This window comes from Athene noctua, chromosome 1, assembly GCF_965140245.1.
Source record: "Athene noctua chromosome 1, bAthNoc1.hap1.1, whole genome shotgun sequence".
Lineage (NCBI taxonomy): Eukaryota > Metazoa > Chordata > Aves > Strigiformes > Strigidae > Athene > Athene noctua.
Genome location: NC_134037.1, coordinates 260,496,343 through 260,518,831, shown reverse-complemented (window position 1 = coordinate 260,518,831; position 22,489 = coordinate 260,496,343). Strand labels below are relative to the sequence as shown.

Genomic DNA, 22,489 nt, shown 5'->3' with positions numbered 1-22,489 from the left:
TTTTTCCTGTTAGTATACAAATGACTTCTGTACACTGGTCCTGTTCCCTGTACAAATCATGGGCACATTGCATCGTACCAAAGCTATCAGAGTTGCTTTCAGCAGGAGTAAACAGTGAATAAAGCCATGGTATCTACCATGGGTACAGAGAGATCTGTACATGCAACCCACTCAAGATTCTGGCTAGATAGATGAGATAGTAAGGGAGATTTTGCTGGGAAGGTTCGGTCTCTTTTGGTCTTTGTCACTTTTATTCCATGCAGACACAGAGTAACAGATGACCTTAAACACTCGGGATATAAATCTTGTACTTTCAGCACTGCTAAATTAGTAATAACAACAATAAAAGCAGTGGACACAGATGAGAAAAGCTTGCCGGGCGTACTCTAGCAAAATGAGGGTTTGCATATCTGTCAAGTCATCAAATGCACAGACAATACTGCTTCCCCTCCCACCACCACAGCAGCATTACCCCTGTTCATTTTGAGATGTCACTGTTCATTGCAAACAGCTTAGTAAAAAGCGGTGACAGGAAAGGAAATACAAAAAAAAAAAAAAAAAGCTCAGAAGAGGTTTGATGAAGCATCACATTTAGAAATAAAAGTTGTTAGCAGGTAGTAGAGATGGATCTTTAAATCAGATAAGGGAACGGGATGTTTTTGTTCTGGGATAATGGGATACGGAGCCCTTCACTTCCAACTCATCAGTTCAAGCAAGACAGTTTGATAGGGAATGAAAATTGTTACCGTGCGATGGCTGTTCAAAGACCTATGTGAAATGAGTGGTTGGTCTCAGTGTAGTTGCTGGAAGCTCCATATATCAGAGAAACCACCTTTACACTAGCATCCTACTAATGATTTCAGGAAAGAAATGAATGTGCTTGGAGAGTAACACTGTCCTGAGAGGTAGGTCTCTCCTGAAGGGGGATGAGATTTGGAGTTGTCGGGATAATGTATTTTTTATTTCAAAGAAACAGTAAATTAAACCAAGAGAGTTTGTCGTTATTACAGATTGTGAGCTTCAGTTTCATCCCAGTTATACCAGTATGAAATAGAAGTCCTTACACTAATGTTACTGGCATAACTTTGAGTTTACTGTAATATAAATAGGATGAGAATCTGATCTGTTATTATTGCTCTAGTACTTATGCTGGTTTACATGTCATGGATTTGGATTCTCTTGAGTTATACCTGTTCCATTCTTGGAAGATTTTAGTGCCATAAAACATCACTGTCAACATCATTTCATGTGGTTACTCACACAGAGAAAACCGAACAAAAAGCCTGTTCACTGTTCCCAAAGCTTCCCGTCTATATGTGGGTCAAAGTGCAACGAATATCTGCTCCATGTAGACATGCACACACACACACTGAGTCATTTTCACAAGTGCTCTGTACCTGCCATTAATGATAATGGGAGCTGTGTTAGATTAGCAAAAGTGCTTTTGAAAATCCCATCCATTATCCTTTCCTCTGTCTGTTCTGATATCTCTACATCTTTATAACTCCTTGCAAAATTGCCACAAAAATTTATCAGCTCAGGCACAAAACCTACCCATCTGCCTTTTCTCTTGATGACTAGTGATAATGAAAAAGAACTAATTACGTTTTATTTGCCCATTAAAAAAATGACTTGCTGCAGACGATTAGGCCAGTAGGATTCTGGAAGGTCAAATCTCAGACAGAATCTGAGAGACCGTTCACAGAATGAAGACCTGCATAGATGCAATATGCTCATCCATAGCTACCCAAGAGAAAAAAAAAAAATGGAAAAGACAGAAAAAAACCCTAACAAACCAACATTGTTACTGTATCGACTAGAGTTTCAAGCAAGATTAAATGTTGTCATTTTCTTCCACACATTAATAATGTTTTCTAAGGCTACGGACACTCTGCTGAGAGGACAGTAAACCAGCTGTACCATACCTCTTCATTACCCTGCCTTTATTCCAGGCATCAGAAATGTGTTTTGGGACCTGAAACTGCAAGATAGCAAGGAAATGTTTGGTGTTTTTTTTTTTTCGGGAAACGGTAGATAAATGTTTGACGAACAGATGCAGAGGACAATGTTTTGTACAGGTGGGAATGCTGAGGCCTCATCTGCAGATATGACTTTCAACTAATGTGTTCCAGGCCTGTACGGAATAAGCTGGGGGTAATTACACCAGAGAGGTTGCCTTAAAGTCACGAAGGTCTTCAAGAGCTGAAATGAGGTTTAGCTACTCAACTCCCTCCAATAGCAACAGCAGTCTCAGGGCGAAGCATTTCTTTCACTTAGAAAATGTAAAGAACATTTTTGTCTGAGCCATGGAGAACAGCAAGGCTTAAGGTACAAGCCAGATCATAAACAGGGACACCTCCATCTGAATATTGTTTTCTTGTGGTTTTCTTATTGTACAGTCTACAAGCGATCCAAGTGGTGCCCTGCAGTGAATTGTAAGAAGATGTAACGAAACTGTACACAGCTATGACTTCTCATGCCCTGAGATCTCTCACTGGATCCATCAGAAGAGTGAGAATAAAGCGACATTTGCCAGAAGCTCCCTACCCGTGAAGATTAAGGTGTTCAGGGAGCTGCATGGATTAATAGAAAATAAAACCAGAGCAAAATAAAACTTATGCTTTAATGGTCCAAATAAACAAACAGAAAAATAATGTGGGAAGCCAGCACCAGCAGCAAAGGAAAATATAGCAGGGTGTGATCCCACAAAACAATATGAAGTCATAATACAAAACACCTTTGAAATTTATAAAGCATAAAGGTGAACCTTCCTTAGAACTTTCTGCAAAATCTTCAGAGAGAGGTAACGGAAGGAGATGACCATGGGACCAGTGCCTTCTGCACCCCAAGTTTTGCAGCAGCCAAGCCACAGAGACCCAGGATCTGTGTGTAGATTCTTAACTCTGGTAGCTCCCAGAGCACAGCAAGTTCGCAGCTATGGTCATGCTTATACAACTTTGGGTTATAAAAAGTGGCACCTCCCTTACTCTACATATAGCCATAACGTGACCATGGCACTTCAGACCTGAGACCAAACGTGTATATGAATTATCTCCATGCAAGGTTGAAAGAGGGATTACAATAATTCATGTGCTTTAAGGTCAAAGAGACTACTATGATCAGCTTGTCTGACCTCTTATATACACAGATTGTTCATTTTTTTTCCCCCCAGAACTGGATTAAAGCCTGTCTTTTAGAAAGATATCTCATATATCAAAGACAGCTGATTACAGTGAGTCCACCACTTCCTCCGGTAAGCTGTTCAAATGCTTAATTACTGCCAGGAAACCGCATCTTATTTAAAGGTTGAATTTGTCTAACTCCAGTACCCCACCACTGGAACTTGTGTTGCTTTTGTCTGCAAGGTTACCAATATCTCCTTCTGCCCTGCATGCTCTGATGTCTTTTCCAAGCGCAAGTCCCTCCACACAGAACAACAATCCATTCCAAACCTTTTCTCTGAACAGCTCGGGAAGATTAAACTTCCCATCATCGGGTTTATTTTCCAGCCACTGGATTTGTGTGTGTGTGTGTGTGTGTGGCATTCTTTGATCTCTTTCCAGTAATTTCACATCTTCTGTTATGTGTGAGCACCAACACTGGACAGAGAACTGTGGCAGAAATATTGGCTACAGAAGAGAGACCACTTCCCAAGTTTGGAGTTTTTATACTCTAAGGTTCACAGTAGCCTTTTAGCAACGGCCTTGTACTGAGAACTCATGTTGAGACAATTATCTCCAGTGACCTCTAAATCCTGTTCTGAGTCATTGCTTTTCAAGAATCTCCCAACCTGTAAGTATAACATGCTTTCTTTGTTCCCAGGAGTATTATCTTGCAATTTGCTGCCTTAACACACATTTTCCTTGAGTGTGACATTGTAGTGATGTGAGTCAGATCACTCTGTATCAAAATGATCTGGGTATGCTATTTACCACCATATCAAGCTTTAGGTGACCTGAAGATTTTACCAGGAGAGATTTTATTCTAAGACAATGATGAAAATGCTGAATAGCGTTGGATACAACATCCAGTTCCAAGGGATCCCTTCAGAAACAGCTTCAATCATAGATACCTTTCAATTAACAAATTAATTTGGAGATCTGTCACTGAGCTGTATTTTAAGCCATCTCTGATGTTACTTATAATTTCCATGTAATGAGAGTTTTTACATCTTTCAGACATTTGATGCCTCCTATATGGATGCACGTGTCCTTTTGGCAGTCCTTCCAAAAATAAAACTCTTTTGTCACACCTCCTTTGTACAAAGCCATGAAATAAATACCCTTTACCATTTTAGTGAATCAAATCACTGCCTTTGTGAAAAGGGAGACATTGGCAAGACGTTGCCACATCTGGTAAATAATGTGATCAATGATTTGCATCTTCCACTAAGACTCATGTAATCAGAATAAGTAAGACTGGATAGGAGGTCATCTGGTGAGCCCTGTCTCATTCCCTTCAGAGAGGGACAGACAGGAAGGACAATGAACTGGGTTCAGCAGAAAACCTTCATTTTCTGCCACTGAGAATAAAGCCGCTGTGATTTATTCAGCTAACATTACTGTTTAGGGGACCAAGTCCACTTCGATCAGACAATCTGCGCTCTGTATACCACTAGATTAGTTTTACTTTGGGATTACTACATCTGGCTTGTATCTGGTGGGTAGAGTTGGAACACTGTTTTTAGAAAGATGCTCTGTCTCATTTTAAAGACTGCAAATCCACCAATCCCATTAGTGAGCTCTTCCAAACACTACCTTAGACTTTAAACTCTCTGGGAGCAGAGACTGTCTTTTTACTTTTTGTTCACAAAACATCTGTTCCATTCCCAAAGGGCTCTGAAGTGCCAGCATAACACAGTGAAACCACAATTCTTATTAAAGATTTGTATCTGCAATGTATTTTCAGCCTGTTCTCCATGCAAGGATTGTTTCATGGAAGGAACTAAATGCTAAAGCTATCTGTGCCTTCTTGGAGCAGAACCTTGGCCTAACAAGCATGACACTTGCTTAATACCATCTGGAAAACACCTGATATTAACTGACTTTAAACACTCTCAACTGGGACAGCTACATTAGATAATGACAACAGATCTGAGTGATGACCTTACTCAGGAGTTTCAGGAGACACTCAGTATCGTTACTGCCTCCCACAAATAGTTGCCCGGATGCCAAATTTAAGATGACCTAAAATTACTTGGCTTTCAAACACTGCTTGTGACCCATCACTTACTGAAAATCATGCACTTTATGATGTTTAAATAACATAACAAAAAAATATAGCCACCCAAACCAAGCAGAAGTTTTGAAAATCTGGAGCTACTGGGGTCAGTGCGGAGGAGAGGGTTGGGGGGGGTCAGCCTGGAGAAGAGAAGGCTCCGGAGGGACCTTCTAGCAGCCTTTCAGTGCTTAAAGGGCTACAGGAAAGCTGGGGAGGGACAATTTCTCAGGGAGTGTAGTGATAGGACGAGGAGTAATGGTTTTAAACTGGAAGAGGGTAGATTTAGATTAGATATAAGGACGAAATCCTTCCCTGTGAGGGGGGTGAGGCCCTGGCACAGGCTGCCCAGAGAAGCTGTGGCTGCCCCCTCCCTGGACGGGTTCAAGGCCAGGTTGGACGGGGCTTTGGGCAACCTGGGCTGGTGGAAGGTGGCCCTGCCCGTGGCAGGGGGGTTGGAACTGGATGATCTTTAGTGTCCCTCCCAACCCAAACCAGTCTGTCATTCTATGATTCAGGGCTGTGTCTTGTTTACTCCGCCCATCAGAGCTTTAGCTGGGCTGGAGGATCACCATCTCTCATGCTCTCCGGTATTTATCACACAAGAAGCAGCAGGATCCAAGTCAGAAGTAATTTTCTTCTCAAGAAAACAATAAATAAACTGAACCTGTTCCAGGTGCATTATGTCAGATATAAGGCTGATATGGTAAGCACCACATCTGCCAGGTGGTTGGTTAAATGGGACATGCTCCTTCCCACCCAAGTACGCAGGACGGGGCAGGCGTTGAGTAACTAAAGGAATTTTGGGACTGTCTGCCTTGCCCATAGGCCTTCATGTTGAGACTCTTCAGCTCCTGTAAGCCTCCTTTGCTAGGAAGGGATTAAGTTCCTAAAGCACGCAGCCAGCTGCTAACTGATAGGAAAAGCTGTGTGCCCATTGAACACCACTGCTTATTAGGAGAGGCGGATCTTTTGGCTTCCTTCTAAACTACGATGAGATGAGCATGACATATTCCCTCCCCAGAACAAAAACTAATCGTCACATTCACAGCCACTACTATTCTGCAAAATAATTACTCTCCAGCAGCAATGGGGCTGCTGTCCCTGCACTCTTTGGGTTGCTGCTGCACTTGCTGGCTGCAAAGTGCTCACAAATCCCACAGCAGTCTCGTTCCTCTTTCAAGCCTCATGCATTCTAGCTTCCAGGTCCCACATCCACCACCACACAGTGCCAACAAGGTGTCAAGGATTAGAGTTTTGTACAGAAGCAAAGGGCTGGTTTTGAGAGACTGCTTTTGCAGTAAACAAGATCAGCCGAGAGCTAATAAAATTTCAAATTAGCTGTGACTTTTCATGGCCCCACAATTGTGTTGGCTGATTTAATGGGCAGCGTCTTCACTCGCTGAGATTGAATAATTGAGCATTTCTACAGTTAGGGATGCTGCAACAAAAACCCGTCATGCTGACATCAACAACAGAATGCAAATAGCCTTCAGCCAGAGGTGTTATTATCTGTTTAAGCAGACTCCGACAGGTGCTGCATGTCAAGTGTCGGGCTGGAACAGGCAGGCCACAGGTAGGGATGGAGCTGTTTGGACACAGAGAGCATCCTGTGGACCATGACACACACGCAGTCAGGAGGAGATGAGCCTAACGAGCGCTGTTGGGGTAAATCTGGGAAAGCATACACGACAAACTCAGGGGTTGCTCCTGCTAGAGATCATGAGACTTTTTGGTACTGACTGCAGTGGGAAGAGCCTCTGTGAGAAACTGTACCAGGAAAAGCAAAATCAGAAAGAAAAATTATAAAAAAAACCCCATTGCCAGTGAAAGCATAAAATGCACTGATTATACAAATAATTGTGTCTCTCACCTCATCCAGTTCTTATCCTTCACCTTCCTTTCTGTGCCATTCACCAGGCATCATTATGACTTTCTGTGGGACACTGTCATGTCCTGTGATGCTTTTGAATGTATTATTGAGAGCGTTTGGATGGGGAGGGTTTAAAAAGTAGATGCTCAAAGGTGAAGCTAACAAAGTGTTAGTCTTACCCTTGAGCAAATCAGGTTTTACCTGTCTAGATCTAATCTAAACTCTGGTGAAACAGAGGCTAAAGGAACGGCTCAGTACTTCTGCACAAAACAAAGTTATTGTTCACGTGAATGCTTGTGCTGATGAAGGTTTACAGGAGTAATAATGTTCTGCCCTGAGCTGAGGACTGACGCTCAATTTAGTTCAGTTGGATTTAGGAGATAAGTAGGTTTTACCCCAGCGCTTTACAGAGAACAATTTTACCTATTCAACAAAAGAGCTGTAGCTTTTGGCCCCACTGTAAGGAATCAAAAGGAAACAAAACAAAACCGTAAGGAACAGTAGCAATGTGATTGTCAACCCCCGTGATCACGTTAGCTATTAATGTTCTCTTTGCTCTTTCTATCCCACCTACTCTGTTTTGATTTTGCTTGAATAAGGTTCTTGCTGGTTGTATCCTGGCTGAATTAGAGTGCTGGCTGCCTGGGAAAGGAATTGCCCTCACATCTTTCTCTAAGTGCTCAGCACATGTTTGCAAGTTCAAAATAATATAGCCACATGTAATAGTAATCATGTATTTGAATTACAGGACTCCTTGGGCTCTAGTGTAGAAGCAGAGCTCTGCAATGCTAATCCCTACAGAAACACTCTGCAAAAACTTCATCCTAATCCAGGGCTACATTCTTCTTTAAAAAAAAAAAAACATCTAAAAAGAAAAAGAAGGGAAGTGGAAGGAGGAAATGACAGAAAAACACATGATAATCACCACTAGCTGGGCATAAACCAGAGCTATAATAATGTGTTTAGAGTCTACAAGTTCCCAGCATCCCCCAGCTCATCACTGCTCTGGAGAATACAGTTGTTATAGCTGGCTTCAAGGGTTTCTTCCTTTCTCCAGGCAGGCTTTTAGCAAAGGCACTTACATATCGCACAACCAGCAAAGTAGCGCAGAAACAAGCAATCTATATTTTGAGTGAAATTCATGAAGATGAGCAAGGCTTGTGAGGGCCCTTCCCAGCAGAGGAGAGACTAGTGTTCAGAGAGGGCAATGAGTGTAGGTTGCTTAACTTGATCCATGGTCAGTACGGTACCTGAAAGTGCTTCCTCCAGGAGCCAAAGGGACTTAGAGCTTAGAAATTTTTGGTGGGAGCAATGGGTTCACACCCTCAGCAGCTGAGATATCCTTGTCACCAAGGTCTCTTGCTTTCCTGGTAAGTGCTGCAAGTGTTCAGCTCCTGCTGAAAAGTTCAACCTAACACATTTTGTTGACTGAATTCAAGGCAATTCAAGCAATCATCTGAGCACAGCTTGGAAAGTGGCCTCAGACAATTTAGATACAGGCATGTTCCTCAAATCCTGGTGAAGGGGAAAGTAGCCATGCACTCTATGCACACTGAGCACACTCAGGACAAAATCTTAGATTTTTAAGGGGACTTTCTGCCCCAGAGGAGGTAAAAGTTTGCTTCAGGTGCTAAAGCAGGTCTGGTAAAGCTTTCCTGAATTTCTCCTTTGAGCACTGGTGCCCAGACTCTGTTTAAGCATCTCTTCAGGTGCAGAAATGCTTTGTGAAATGTGTGTCCAAGCCTGTCTTTTCTGAAGATGGTTCATGTTGCATCTTATACACCAGAAGTGCCTCTTTCCCATGAGTAACTTCCCTCATTTCAGCAGATATCGGTAGGTTTCTTTTGACACAGAGGACACCTTCCTGTTTCTTTCTGAATCTATTAATCAAAGGCATTTCATTAAGGATGAGTCAAAAGTACCAGGAACTCTCCCAAGCTGTCAAGACAACCCACAGCCACTCCTGGACCCTCAGTTCACAACACACCATCCTCTGTAACGGCACAACCAACACCTGCTTCTGGATGCTGTAACGCACGGGTTCACACCACCCTCCTGACAGCACCAGTGCCAATACCTGTCAGCCTGTGATACCCAAGTGTCACTCTCCAATACAGAATCAGCAAAGAGCTGAAACCTGAAAATGTGAACCGGTTATTTTTTTCTCTTACTTGAGGAAAGGTTGATTAACAGTCATCATAAAACAGAGGAAGAAAAGCTGGGTGATTTATAACAAATTATACCAGCTAGCCAATCTTTTCAGGTACAGCAGACTTTCTCATCTTTTTAGCAGTGCTTTGTGGTTCCTCCAAGATGACCCTGTTGTTGGACTGGATCTATATGTGACGGTAAATGCTAATTTATGGTGGCTGTTTTCCCAGGTGTGTTCAGTTCTCAACACTTCCCTTCGTAAATGTAGCTAGCATATTAATGCATCATTTTTTATGGTTTTGAGGAAGCAGACAGCTCCCACACCATGCCTAGGAGACAATCTTCTCGTGCTATAAAAGCCTTGCAGGCACGAAGTAAAGGTTCACAACAGTGTGCAAAAAGAAAGAGAAAATATCAGAAAGTACCCCATCACCTTGTCTGCAGCTCAAGCGTTTGCGAAGACAAAGGTTTATGTACTGGGGTTCTCCTGGATTCTTTACAACTCCCTTTATAACTCTGCTGCTACCTTCAGGTGTATCCCTGTGTACTGGTAAAGAGTAAAGAGCACTGCAGGCTCCTGCCAGCTCTCTAACACATTATTTGGCATGTGGTGGACAGATGGCGGACACATGGGTGTTAAGAAGGAGAGTGTGCAGTGCCAAAATTTCTCTTGCCAAAGAATCTGAAATGCTGCTGTCCCGAAGCATTATGTAAATCTCCACCTTACTACAAGCACTACCAGATCCTTGAATGGGGCAAGCAAGACACAAAGCATAACTCTGTGGAGTTGCACCAATGGGCTATGGTACAGTTAAACAGCATTGATTTATCTCAGAGAACACATTCCTGAATTACATTGTCCCTGAAGTGAGAGTTGGTTTCTAGTGGCAGCAATAACTAATGCTCAGGGCTGCAAGGAAAGGTGAAAATCCTGTGTGCAGTAGCTTGGTGGCTCTGACCTGCTCGCTGCTCCAGGGTTGGAAGACTAAGGCAACTTTTAGTTGTTCTGGGCCAGGAGGATAGAGAGAAGGAAAGCATAAGGATTGCTCCACCTGCTAGCTCTGGGGTGGCATCTGGTGGAGCACAGACTGAGCTTGCAAAGGCGAAATGGGGCACATGTACATTGGAACCCTGTGTTCGTGCTAGGCTAAATGCATTGCATGTAGCTGTCACAAATGAGACATAAAGTGAGGGGCAGAAGGTTCACTACTACAATTCTTGCAGAAAAATAGAACAGGATGGTTTATTTTCTTCACTCCCAAAGGAAGATCACTGACCAGGTGATGTAAGAAAAATGAAGTTGCTGTACTTCCATGTAATGGTGTGCAATATACAACAGGATAGGCCAACTTTATACAACTGGGAAGTTTATCTATCTATCTATCTATCTATCTATCTATCTAATCTATCTAATCTGTCTATCTGTTTAAATTACCCTGCAGTAATCACTAACACAAGCATTTGGATGTGTTTAAATTGGAAAGAGGCAGCAGATAACTGAACATCAACCTCTAATGAATATGAGCCGTTAGATAATATTAGGAACATTTATATTCCAGACATATTTTTCATCTGAGAAAGACTCTTGCCTTTCACAAGTAAAGTAGACTCACTTTGAGCAGAGTTCAGCAGCTGTTTAGCAACTGGAATATTCACAGCAGGTTATGAAGGATGTGGTCAGTTCCACTTCCCAGAGAAACAGCAAGCTTTTACCCTTTCTGGAAGACTTGGCTACTCTGGAAAAGCCCCAAACAATAACAAAGGCCCTCAAGTGAAGCTACTGTGTCGATTAGACAGAATTTCTGGACCAAAAGAGCAATTTAGTTTAATGTTTGTAATTCTCTCATGGTTCCAGGACAGTGTGGTGTATCCAGACAGGTAAATGGAAAATGGTTCTCAATATGGAGGGAGTCATATACTCAGATGATTTCTCCAGAGCAAAGATGGTTACTACAGCCTTGCTGCCCAATAGCATATCTGTGAGGCTGTGAAGAATATCCTCTCCTCTCACCCTCCATCTTTCCTGAATACTCTGTTCCTAACAGAGGAGTCTACAAATGCAACGGAGCCCATATTTAGCCTATGGAATATCAGCCTCTTCTCGAGGCTTTGTCAAATGCCATCAAGTCCACTTCTAGGACTTGTCACAGAAGATAATTTCCTTGGTATTTTAAACCTTCTAACTTCTTATTCTTCAAGCACATGACAAAGAGCTCAGTGTGGAGTTAGACAGGACTACTCTCAGGTACTGAGTGTTTGCAGCCATCAATTACAGAGGTTATTTTCTGCCAAAGAGAGGCAAGAACCACTTTTCTCAAGCTTGTTTTAAGGAAACACCTCTCATTTGTTGTGATGCAGGTGGCCTCTTAGGTCAAATGTGCAAAATCCTAGCCTTTTACCCAGACTGTTAAAGCTCTGTCACTGCACTGGTTTCCCTTGACTGATACTGGATGATCACCTGCTCTCGGTTACTTGCTACAACTCCTTTCAAGTTGATGGGCTTTGTGTTTAAAAGTGTAAATAAAGTGGACCTCGGTGTGAAACCTAAGTGCTAGCTTTGACAGATGACACTTGGTGTGGAGAGGGGACTGCTCTCCCAGACACCTTTTTTCTAGCCTGAATGGAGATTACATTTCACTGAGTCTCTCTCTGAGTGACTTCTGCTTAGCTTGTTATTGTTTATCTGAACAGCCTCCAGATTTAAGAGGCAAACACACCCTGTAATTTGGTACCCGTCTCCCTCAGGGTATGATTAGGCTGGGATATGATGAAAAAGATTCTGACTTCAGCTCCCATTATCCTGAGGAATTTCCGGCTGCAGGGATCATGATTAGCAGATACCCGATACCACAGTGTGGGAACCAGCTTCCGCTGAGCTCAGGCAGAGTGAAACCCTCGCAGAGTGAACAGCCCTACCGTGGTGTCTCAGCTTCAAGAGATGCTGCTCTGAGCACAAAGTGACTCGAAGGGCAGCACTGACCAACCAAAAGTAGGTACCTATGAGGTGACAGATATCTGAAATAGCTCAAAGAGATGATGCCCTAAATCTGTTTCTTGCCACTGATGGTACACACAGTGACTAGCTCATATGTTTGAGTTCTAAAGCTTCATGAAAGGACTACCATCTCCGTTGCCTACATTCATGTCTACACGAAGATAAATTCAGCAACTGCCCTGAAATCCTTTATGGTGAATCAAAACAAACCAGCCCTGAGTGTGTATCACTCCAGAGACTGTTACAGGATCCCAAAAGAGAGAGAAACCATAGTGCTCATACACATACTACACACTCTTTCAAGAGGCTGTTCAGGCCTACATCTCCTCAGTGCTCTTCAAAGCCCAGCAGTTTGCCAAGGTATAATGTTTGTGGTGACAAAGTGGCTGCATCGAATATGGTCACAATTTGTGCTTCTGAACACAGGTGCTTAGCGTCATTTGAGTTGCCTTCGGATATATGAGAAATCCAAGGGCAGCTGTCACGCACAAAGCATATACATTTGCTCTACTAGAGATGTAAGCTATTGTGAAGGGGAAGCCAGAAGCCAGCCGGGGCACTCTAGATGTCTCAGATGGTGCTGGACAAAAGGCAACAGACATTAAGTTGGAAGATGGAAAATTATGATTAGATATTAGGAGAAAAAAGTTTACTATAAAGATGGTGATATATTGCAGCAGGTTGCCCAGAGATGTGATATCTCCCTCCATCCTTGGAGGTGTTTGAGAGCTGACTGGACACAGCCTTGAGCAACCTGATGTAATTAGAACTGCTTTGAGTGGGGAGTTGAACTAGAAATCTGCTGGAGGTCCCTTCCAACCTAAATTATTCCAGAGACTAATACAAATGTCTTCTTCAGCTGCCTTGCTACAGAAATCATCATAAAAACTAGGAAACAGGTCCAGAATCAGCCTTTCTTCATGAATCCATGTAATTATATTTGAATCCCTGTGCTGAACAAGGAACTCAGGCTTCAAGGCAGAAATGCTGCACCACTGCTGATGCTCCTACATCTCAGGGGTTGAAATTCTAGATTTGAGCCTACAAATACAAATGATCCATAAAAATGTATAAAAATCAAGTCAAGAAGGTAAACGTATTCCACTGTTCCACTTCCCAGCTGAGAAGAGTCTTTAGCAGTACTGTAGCAAGATCAAGGCAATAGCACAGCGTATGACACGGATTATCTGTAAACTGTAACGCACACCAGGTACATGTATTTTTTTTTTTTTCTTTTGGTGTACCAAGAGTAAAGTCAACACTCATTTGCGGGCTCTGACACATGAGTAAGCTGTCACAAGGCAGCATGTTACAACCTATCAGTTGCTCTGCTCTGGACGTGTACACCACTGCTCCACACAAGTTCACCAAATGCAAGGTAGCAGCTGATGTGCAGTAACCTGTAAACATGTCGGTGCCTATTGTCTCTCCCGTCCACATCGGCTGTCCTGCAGGCTCGCAAGGCGACAAACGGCTCGTTTCAAGGTGAGGGGAACCCAGTTACAACATTAGCACTTTGAACCAGGAGATAGGAGGAGATGGTGTTCCATCAGCCTTCTCAGAGTCTGGGCATGCTCTTTTTGATGTAATACCGATGTGGTCTACATTGTACATTAGGCTGAATTACTCCTTCTTCCCTCTCTCTCTTTCTAAAAACTTCACAGCGTTTTTGTTTGGTTTTGTTTTGTTTTGTTTTCCACGGAAACTGGGATTATCCTTGGCTCTATTTACCATATTTTTACACATCTGATGTGATGAACTTTATTGCTGTTCTGTGTCAGCTGTAAATAGGAAAGACGAGTACAGTGATACTCAATTTCATGTGAGGCAAAAAGCAACCTTTGTTTTATAGTGTGTACTCTTTGTACGGTTCTCCAATTTTTTCCGTCTTTTCTAAAGGGATAATTTGGTCCATTTGCCATGCCAGATGTGCAGAAGTATTTTAAATATTCAATCAGAATCCCAGTTGCTCTGAAGCAGATAATCACAGTCTTGGCTTGGCTATTTTTAATTTTTTTTTTTAACTGTACTGTTCTTGTGAATATGATAAAACAGAGGCTTGCAAAATGCAGTCTCCACTTCACGGTCTGGGTCCTGGCCCAGACTTGTGGTTTACAAAGCCTTTTGCTGAGTGACAACAAAACAAATTATGCAGTCTCCCTTATGCCTTAAATTTAATATCTCATCTCCTGCCCTCTAATTCAAACCTTCACACTGCACCAGGGTTTCCTTTGTAATGAGATAACTCTGAATATTAAGTTTGCATTACACAGAGCTATTATTCACATGCCTGACATCATTACATATGGAACTGTAATCAATAAAACATGGTTCAAGAGGGATTGGATGGCTTGTGGGCATGGGGATCAGTCACCAAAGACTCTAAGTTTCTGCAAAACATCCACCCCAAGTCAGTAGTGACCTACCAGAGAGCCTTGATGAAAACCTCAGGCAGTGAGGCCAAAGTTCGAACAGTCGGGGTGTTTGGTGTCCGAGGTGGTCCCATCGTGTCACTGCTGGGTGGCTGGGCTGGGGTGGAGTGACAGGACAAGTGCATAGCCTCTGCCTGCTCTCTGGTATAAGGACTTGATTTGAGGATAAACAAAAGTCCCTCTTCAGCCCTGGCACCCCAAGCCCAAATCCATTTTATTTGAATTCAGATCCACTCTGGCTGAGTCAGCCTGGCAGACTTCGCTGTCTGTTCTCCACCAGCTGTCAAAAAACAATCTGCCCTGCAGAATCAAGCCCAGCTGACTGTTCACTGTGCAAGGTTTATAGGCTCTGCGAAGCCTGACATATCACATGTGCTCATGTCCTACCTCCGTCGTTGTCTTTCCCATCGCCGCATGCTGTCTCCATGGAAGTATCGCAGCCCGCTCCTCGCCAGCCCAGCTGGCAGACACAGTGCCAGCCGTTCATGTCCAGAGTGCATCTGCCGTTGCCGTTACACAAGCCAGGGCATCCCTCTGCAAGGCAAACAGCCACACATTCAACTGCACCGCAAAGACAAAGCGACGCAGCCTGGAAAGGGGCTAATTAAACAGCTTTTTTTTTTTTTTTTTTTTTTTTTTTTTTCTCCCTTTGCCTTCAGTTTATTTCTCTACTCCCACTTGGTGTCTTCCCACCTGGAGTGAATTGTCCCAGTTTGGTATGAGGATGGTGGTGACCACTCAGTGGGCTGCTGTTTCCCAGGAGGTCCTCACAGCACAGCCTCACTAATTGGATCGGGGGAATGGTGAGCTTCAGGGAGGCAATGAGATTTTCCTGCTTCGCTGGTTGTAAAACCCACCCTGCCCTCTGAAGTCTCTCAGAGCCTTTGCTTTGTAAGACCAAGATTTGGGGTTACTAAAATCACAGGTAGGGTTAAAGTTCCTAACACCCTGTGGGATAAAGCAGCTGGCTTTTAGCAATACCAAGACCTCAGACTGGTAAGCAGTCAAAGCTGGCTGGAAAGGGAAGACATTTCCTGTGTTAGAAAATATTTGGAGAGCACCCAATTACTGTATTAATTTTGGGTGGGATTCATCTCATCCGGTTACAATTCATCTATAACGCAGATACCTTCAGTTCTCTGTAGTCAGCAGAGACAGACTGTCCCATGGCATAAATCCCCTCGTGTGTGTTAGATGCCCATACTGATGAGCTCTGGGAACACCCATTTCTCCCCAGTGACTAGAGAGAACCTGGCACAGAGGCAGGCATTTCTTTTATAGGCAATAAAACTTAGGGGGGACAAACACCAAGCTCCCCATCTGCTCACTAGGCTTTGATTTTCTCATCAGATGACCTCCCGCTGAGACTTCCATCCCTTTCTTTCCCCCCAAGAAAATAACAGAGTAATTTCCACAGTAAGCAGTGGTGTGAGGGAGGCTGCTTAGCTTATACAATTCTGGGGGCTTTTTACCTGCAGAGCTCAAAAATCTTTACCAAGAAGCCATCAGGAATGTAAGACACATTTTACAGCTTAGGAAACTGAAGTACGAGGGACTGAAGTGACTGTCAAGGTCACTCAGCAGGACTGATGATACCAGGAAAACAATTCAGTCTTCCTGAGCCCCATTTTAAGGCCCTCTCTATTTATACGTGTGTTGTGCAATCCTGCCACATAGTTTGAATTTCTTCAGGCCCTCGGCTTTGCCAGACGGGTTTGTGAAACTGTGCAAACAACACAGACTTATCCTGTCTTAAAGGGTCACAACACGATGGTGAAGAGTACTGGAAGGGATGTGTGGATGCAACGTCTGGCTGACCGCACGATGCACGAGGGTCTGCCCAAGAAGTGCTGAGTCAGCACGTAGACCACACCACGGCATCGTGCGTCCCACGCTAGGGAAAGGTCGTTGAGAAATAAATGCCTTTTAAATAAAGAATTGTTTCTGGTGAACTTAACATCTTTTCTAGGATTGGTTTGTTTTGTTGGGTTTTTTTTGTTTGTTTGTTTGGGGTTTGTTTGTTTGTTTGTTTTGGTGTTTTTTTTTTTTTAATAAGTGACAGATTTACAGGGAGCAAATGGAAAAAAGAACAAAGATAGTAAGGGAAAATGCCTTTAAAAAGACCTAAAAAAATTTTTTCATTTACAAATGTCTTTGTTGCATTTCCGTGTTTTAAAATGTGTGTTCTGGGGGGGGAATATAACATGCGTGTGTACGTGTGAGCATGCTTGTGTGTGTGTATTTTAATATTTATACATTATATTAGTATTTCTATCCTACAGAAGAGCTATTTATAGGCAAGGCTTCTTAAAATTCTCCATTTTAACATCCTGCCTTCAGTTACTTACAACAGTGCCAAATTTTTAACCATTTAATCTGATTTTTTCCCCATGCTAGAGCTAATTTATGTGTTTGTTCTTTTTACTTACTTTCAGTATAAGCTGAAAGCGTTCAGCTGCTTTGGAGAATGAGAGAGGAAGAAGTGTATTACTTGTTAAAACAACCTCCTAAAATTACTTAGCCAGGTAGACAATCCCACTTCGGAGCAGACAAATTCAGTTCGGATGGGACCATCCTGACGGTAGAGACAGGACTTTTTTCCTCTTTTTATAAATCTGCCTAAGTTTCTTTAGATGAAAAAACTCAGAAGAAACCTCACTTTATGTGTATTCTGCATGGCTCCGTTAGAGCTTGACTGGTGCATCATCACTGAGCATACCTCATGCTTTTACTCCTTGAACTCTTATAACTCATCCTAAAAAGTTCTTTTCTGTCCTGCAGTTGCAGACGCCAAGCAGGAAACTCCTCGCAAAGGTGCTGTGGTGTTGACCTGGACAGGAGTGTGGTGAGAACCAAAAAGAGCTGGGTGATGAGAAGTTGAAGACACCACTGCAGAAGGATGAGAGAAGAGGGATTGGATACCACCAGGTTTTTAAGCCAACAAGTAGTGCTTAATCCCTGGAGCAGACTCTTATTTTCTTCAGTGGGAAGAAGATAGATTCTTACTGGGAGCCAAAGACAAAATGTCTCCTGGGTTTGGTTCCAAGGCATGTAGGAACAGATGCGAATCCTGGAAATGGTTTAAGTCAGGCCTATAAGGTTTCATATAAAAAAAATTCAGAGGGAAAAGAGGGATTCCATTTTATATTTTGAGAGGGATTCCATTTTATATTTATATATTCCATTATATTTTGCATTTCATAATCTTTGGAACAAAGATCACAAAAGCAAACGTCTAACTTTATTAAATGGAAAGGATACTGAAGTGATTGATCACTTGCTCTGAGGGTGACAAAAGCAAATGATCTGCAAAGGTCTCATGTGAAGTGTCCAACAAGTATAAGTAAAAACTAATATAACTGTAAAAATTAGGAGCTCATATGGAACTGCATGTGCTCTACTCTCCCAGGCTTAGGAAAGGGGGAATTTGAAGTGGCAGAAAACAGCTGGTATAATTTGGATGAGGCACCTTCTACATCTGAGGAAATGAGAAGAGCTTGGTTCGTCTACTCTAGCACAGCGAAGGCTGAAAAGACTATGATTGTTTTTCACAAATTCATGAAGCAGATGAACAGTGAGAAGGGAAAACAGCTATTTAAGCTAAAGAGAATAATGCTGGCATAAGAACAAATGGACATAAACCAAGCATGAATAAATTCTGTCTGGAAATTAGAAAGAAAAAAAAAAATAATTTTCCAGGATCGAAGGAATAAAGTTTTGGAGTAGCCTCCCAGTAGGAGTATTAAGGAGAAGAAGCCTCACAGCTGTCCATAGAACTCGGTAAATGTGTATCAAGTTTTACACAATGTGGCTACCCTTGACAGCAGAAGCCTGGACTCTAACAGAGGAGACCCCTTTCAGTCCTATGCCTTTGAATTTTGTGTGCAATTGACTGCCCGTATGAAATGTGTTTGAGAGTATTTCAATGGACTTTCAGGATTTCCTCGGAGTCTTCTTAATCTGGACCCAGAGGAACTAAGTCAAGTATCTCAGAAAGCAGAGGAAAAGCATCAGTCAGGAGAGGAGAGAGTATCTCATGAGATTATGCCTTCCCGAAGTATCTGTTCCTCTTCTTGACTATTAAGGGAATCCAAGATGACTAGATGAGATATAAGCATCTGTGCTGTAGATACCTAAAGCAGGATAACTCCCACCTGTAATTTCATACTTCACTGTCTTGGCATCTTTCAAGTCTACAAAGTGAGTTTGCCCCTTCCCACCAAGGGGAGAGGCATCTCTGGTTCCTAGTGAGATAAATCTTTTCCAAGAAGTCAGAGGGACCTGTTTCCTAATGAGATAAACTCTTCACAGTTTCCTGAACATAAAAGTTTTCAGCTATGACCCATTACATTCCAAGGTACAGCAAAGTATCAGTGCTGTGAGGATTAAATTGTATCTCTCCTGTGTCATGGGTTTGGTAGGACAGACAATTTTCAGAAGTAATGAGAAAGGAAACCATTAACAGAAAACAACACAGCTGTCAGCGGACTCATACCTTCAGAAAGTTAGAAGATAACATAAATGTGTAGGCCAATATATTTGGGAGAATGGTCCTGTAAGTGCTACCATTTCTAAACTGCTTCACGGCATAAAGACTGGACCATCACTGACACAACAGAGATAGGAAGGCCCAGTATTCCCCATTCCACAAGCAGTGCACCTCAAAGCACTTGACTAAAAGATGATACAAATAAACTTTATCCTCTCCTTTCCCCCATGCTGGGGAATAAAGCAAAAAGATCATCTTGTCTCCAGAGTGCTTCTGAATATCCACACAGCGGGATGGCTTAATCCTCACAGATTTACACCACCATAACCTTGCAGTTCTGATTTCTCATAGTCACTTACAAGCCATTATTCCTGTTTGTGTTTCCTAACTGTATTTGGGTGACAAAGAGAATTGAATATATGACTTGGGCTTTCCGAGGTGGTGGCGGGGAGATGGCCCTTTATGTGAGATTCCAACTGAAGCACATGAACGTGCTGCTGAAAGGTGATGATATTGTGAGACATTAAACAAAGATGTCAGGTCTGCCATGCAAGAGACAGTACAGCCCAGGGAAGCAATATAAAAAGGGGACTAATTTTGAACTAGACAAGAAGAGAGTATCAAAGAAGACTGTCACCAGGGTAAGAAATTATCCTGCCATTTGAAGACTGTTGGTAAAATAATCTGCTCTTAATGATCTGTACAGTTAAGGCCTTCTCTAATTAGTCCAATTATAAACAATGTACAATGGGATCTTTCTTCAAGCCAAGCCTCATTTCCACTTGAAATTGGACTTAAAAGATAAGGCTATTATCTTTCCTCCATTGTCAGTAGGAAAGCACTGATGGATGTTTCAGCAAGTCCCGACAGACAGTGGTTGGGCTCTTAAATGAACAGGACATGGCTGAATGCAACATGTGAGGATGAAAACACCTGGAGCTTGAGAGAACAACAATCAGTAAGTGACCTGCAGGAGTTCTGCAGGACCGAAGGGGAGGAGAAAAGCATCAGGTGATCCCTGCAAAATATGAGAAACCTGGTAAAGTGTCCTGAAAAACACTCAACTCAAACTACCACCAAGATATTTTGTGAGGGTGGGAATCAAGAAACACTTAATCAGATGCATCCTGTAAAATGAAGATTAAAAAGTCACTTGCCAGATCTATTGCTTATAACTGTGCAAATGCCTGTGGTCAGGCCTTGGGTTCTCATTGCTTCTCAGACTTCAGGAGCAGTCACCTTGCAGCCATCCCTGAATTCAAATGTTGTTCAGCATCTTTACATTTTAGAATAGCTGTTTATATGCCTCACTAGTGTTACTGTGGTTATTTAAGAGCAAGAACTGATAACCAACAATAGAAATTAATTACATTGATGTACCATGAGCTCCAATGGAATTCTGGATGAAGAAGCTCTCTCTAAAATCAGCATCTCTTTAATAGTAGGCACCTCTTTTCATTTTAAGTATTACCGGTGTTAATTAGGCCTTAGTTTGAAAGACTCCACTCTAATTCTAGCTAGAGCTTTAATCATGCTGATGTTTGCTATTGAAACTTGCCGTCCTATTTAGAAACAATTCTGCATCTTCTCTGACTTACTGATTTACTGTAAAGCTGTAGGAAAGATTCAGCAGTAAATCAGGCTCACCCTTGACAACACAGGATTACTGGGAAAGGATTTCAACCAGAAAGAGGTTAATAATTAAGAAAGCCAAAAGGGCATGAGTAATTTAGTTTTGAAAAATGCACACCATGCAGTTAGCCAAGTAAGAAACATGTACTTTTAATGTTTCAGCTATTGCTAATCTTTCCAAAAGACGCCATGCGTGGTAAGAGAAAATCTTTTATTCTTAATATGTTGCTTAACCTGTTACCCACTGAAATATTCACAAAATATAATGTGTTCTTATTCTTGGCCATAAAGGTGAGTCAAAAGGCTATCCAGAGGAAAAATGATGACCACAGAAGACTTAGTAAAAAAACCCTGGGCCACTGAATGGGCAAATCAGTACTGAAGGTCCCTGGGTCCAGGCTCTGCAGGTTTTGATTTCTCATCTTTTTTATTCCCTTGGTGCTTATCTGCTACCCTTTGATCCAACCTTCTCTAATACCTGTTGAGATGAAAAGGAGGAGTCCTGGGGTTTTGAAATGCAAGCCACTGTGATGTGGAACAGTAACAGGAGGTTCTGATTGCACTCCCTAGTAACAGCCCATACGTTCCTCTAAGGATGCCACCACTATTTTTTCGTATGGGCACAACAAGTGACCCTCTTTCCTTCATCTAAAAAGGAGAATAAACTCTTTTCTCCTAGTTTAAATAAAGTCAAGCATGTTTAGTGATGTTAATCAATGAAAGAAAACTAACTACCACTCAACAATCCACTGATCTATAAACAGGGGTCCAAGGACAGCTACTAATTGCTGAATTGCACTGAAGACAAGTCTTATTTAAACTGTGAACATTTCCTTATCATTAATATTTGCTTGTCTGTTCAAAGGTTTTCCTTATTTTCCCTGATTGTACCTGAACCTGCCTTTAAACCTCAACGGAAACAAGAAACTTTAGATTGTAAATTCATGCAGAGAAGTGAAGTCAAGTAGGGCAACCGTGTTTCTTGTCACACCACAAGAGCCCTATATGGCAGAGATTTCATTTTCACTGTTCACCGGACAAATATTTTGGCATATCTGTCCTTCTTCATCAGCCTCTTGCAGCTGCTGTTTCTGATTGCTCACAACCTGAAAAGCAGGGTAATGCTATGGAAGAAACTGATTTGTTCAACCTGATTTTTTGGTTTGTTTAACCAGCAAACATATGATGCTGCGTGGTGTCAGCACTGTGTTGCTGTTAGTGTCAAATCAGCCATGTAGAAAGGTATTCGTGTCCAACTCAATCATATTTATTGTTAGATTGTTGTTTTTAACTCGATGTGTGCTATTTCAACATTTTTAGAAAGTTAAGTGCATTGTGGAACTATTTCTATTTAAAAGTCCTAAATTAACTAAGCTCATTGCTCTGATTAATAAACTGAGATTTTTTTAAAGATACCAGATTATGCCTATTCTGTAACAGTTCAATTTCTTTTTCATTGAGGAAAGACCTGGGTCCTAGACTTGCTTTACATTTACAAACAGGAACATAGGGGTGGGATTTTGTTGTAGTGTACACTAAAGCAACATCAATAATTCCAATAGATTTTATGGACAACCAGAGGCTTTCAGGTCATAACATATTTGCATTAAGAAGAAAAAAAAAAGTCATCATTCAAAGTTCCCATGTAAGACTCTGCAGTCATGGATCAAAAAACATGAAGACTCCACACAGAAAGTGCA

The 22,489-nt window shown here is 42.1% G+C and overlaps 1 protein-coding gene across 4 annotated transcripts in view; it reads right to left on the bottom strand.

Annotated features, from left to right (window-relative positions):
* Positions 1-22,489, bottom strand: part of TENM4 (teneurin transmembrane protein 4) — a 601,586-nt gene that overhangs the window by 100,006 nt on the left and 479,091 nt on the right. For all 4 annotated transcript variants that reach the window (XM_074918363.1, XM_074918372.1, XM_074918381.1 and 1 more), the window contains one exon: positions 15,056-15,202. In XM_074918363.1, coding sequence (XP_074774464.1) covers positions 15,056-15,202 — 147 coding nt within the window. The remainder of the gene's footprint in view (positions 1-15,055; positions 15,203-22,489) is intronic.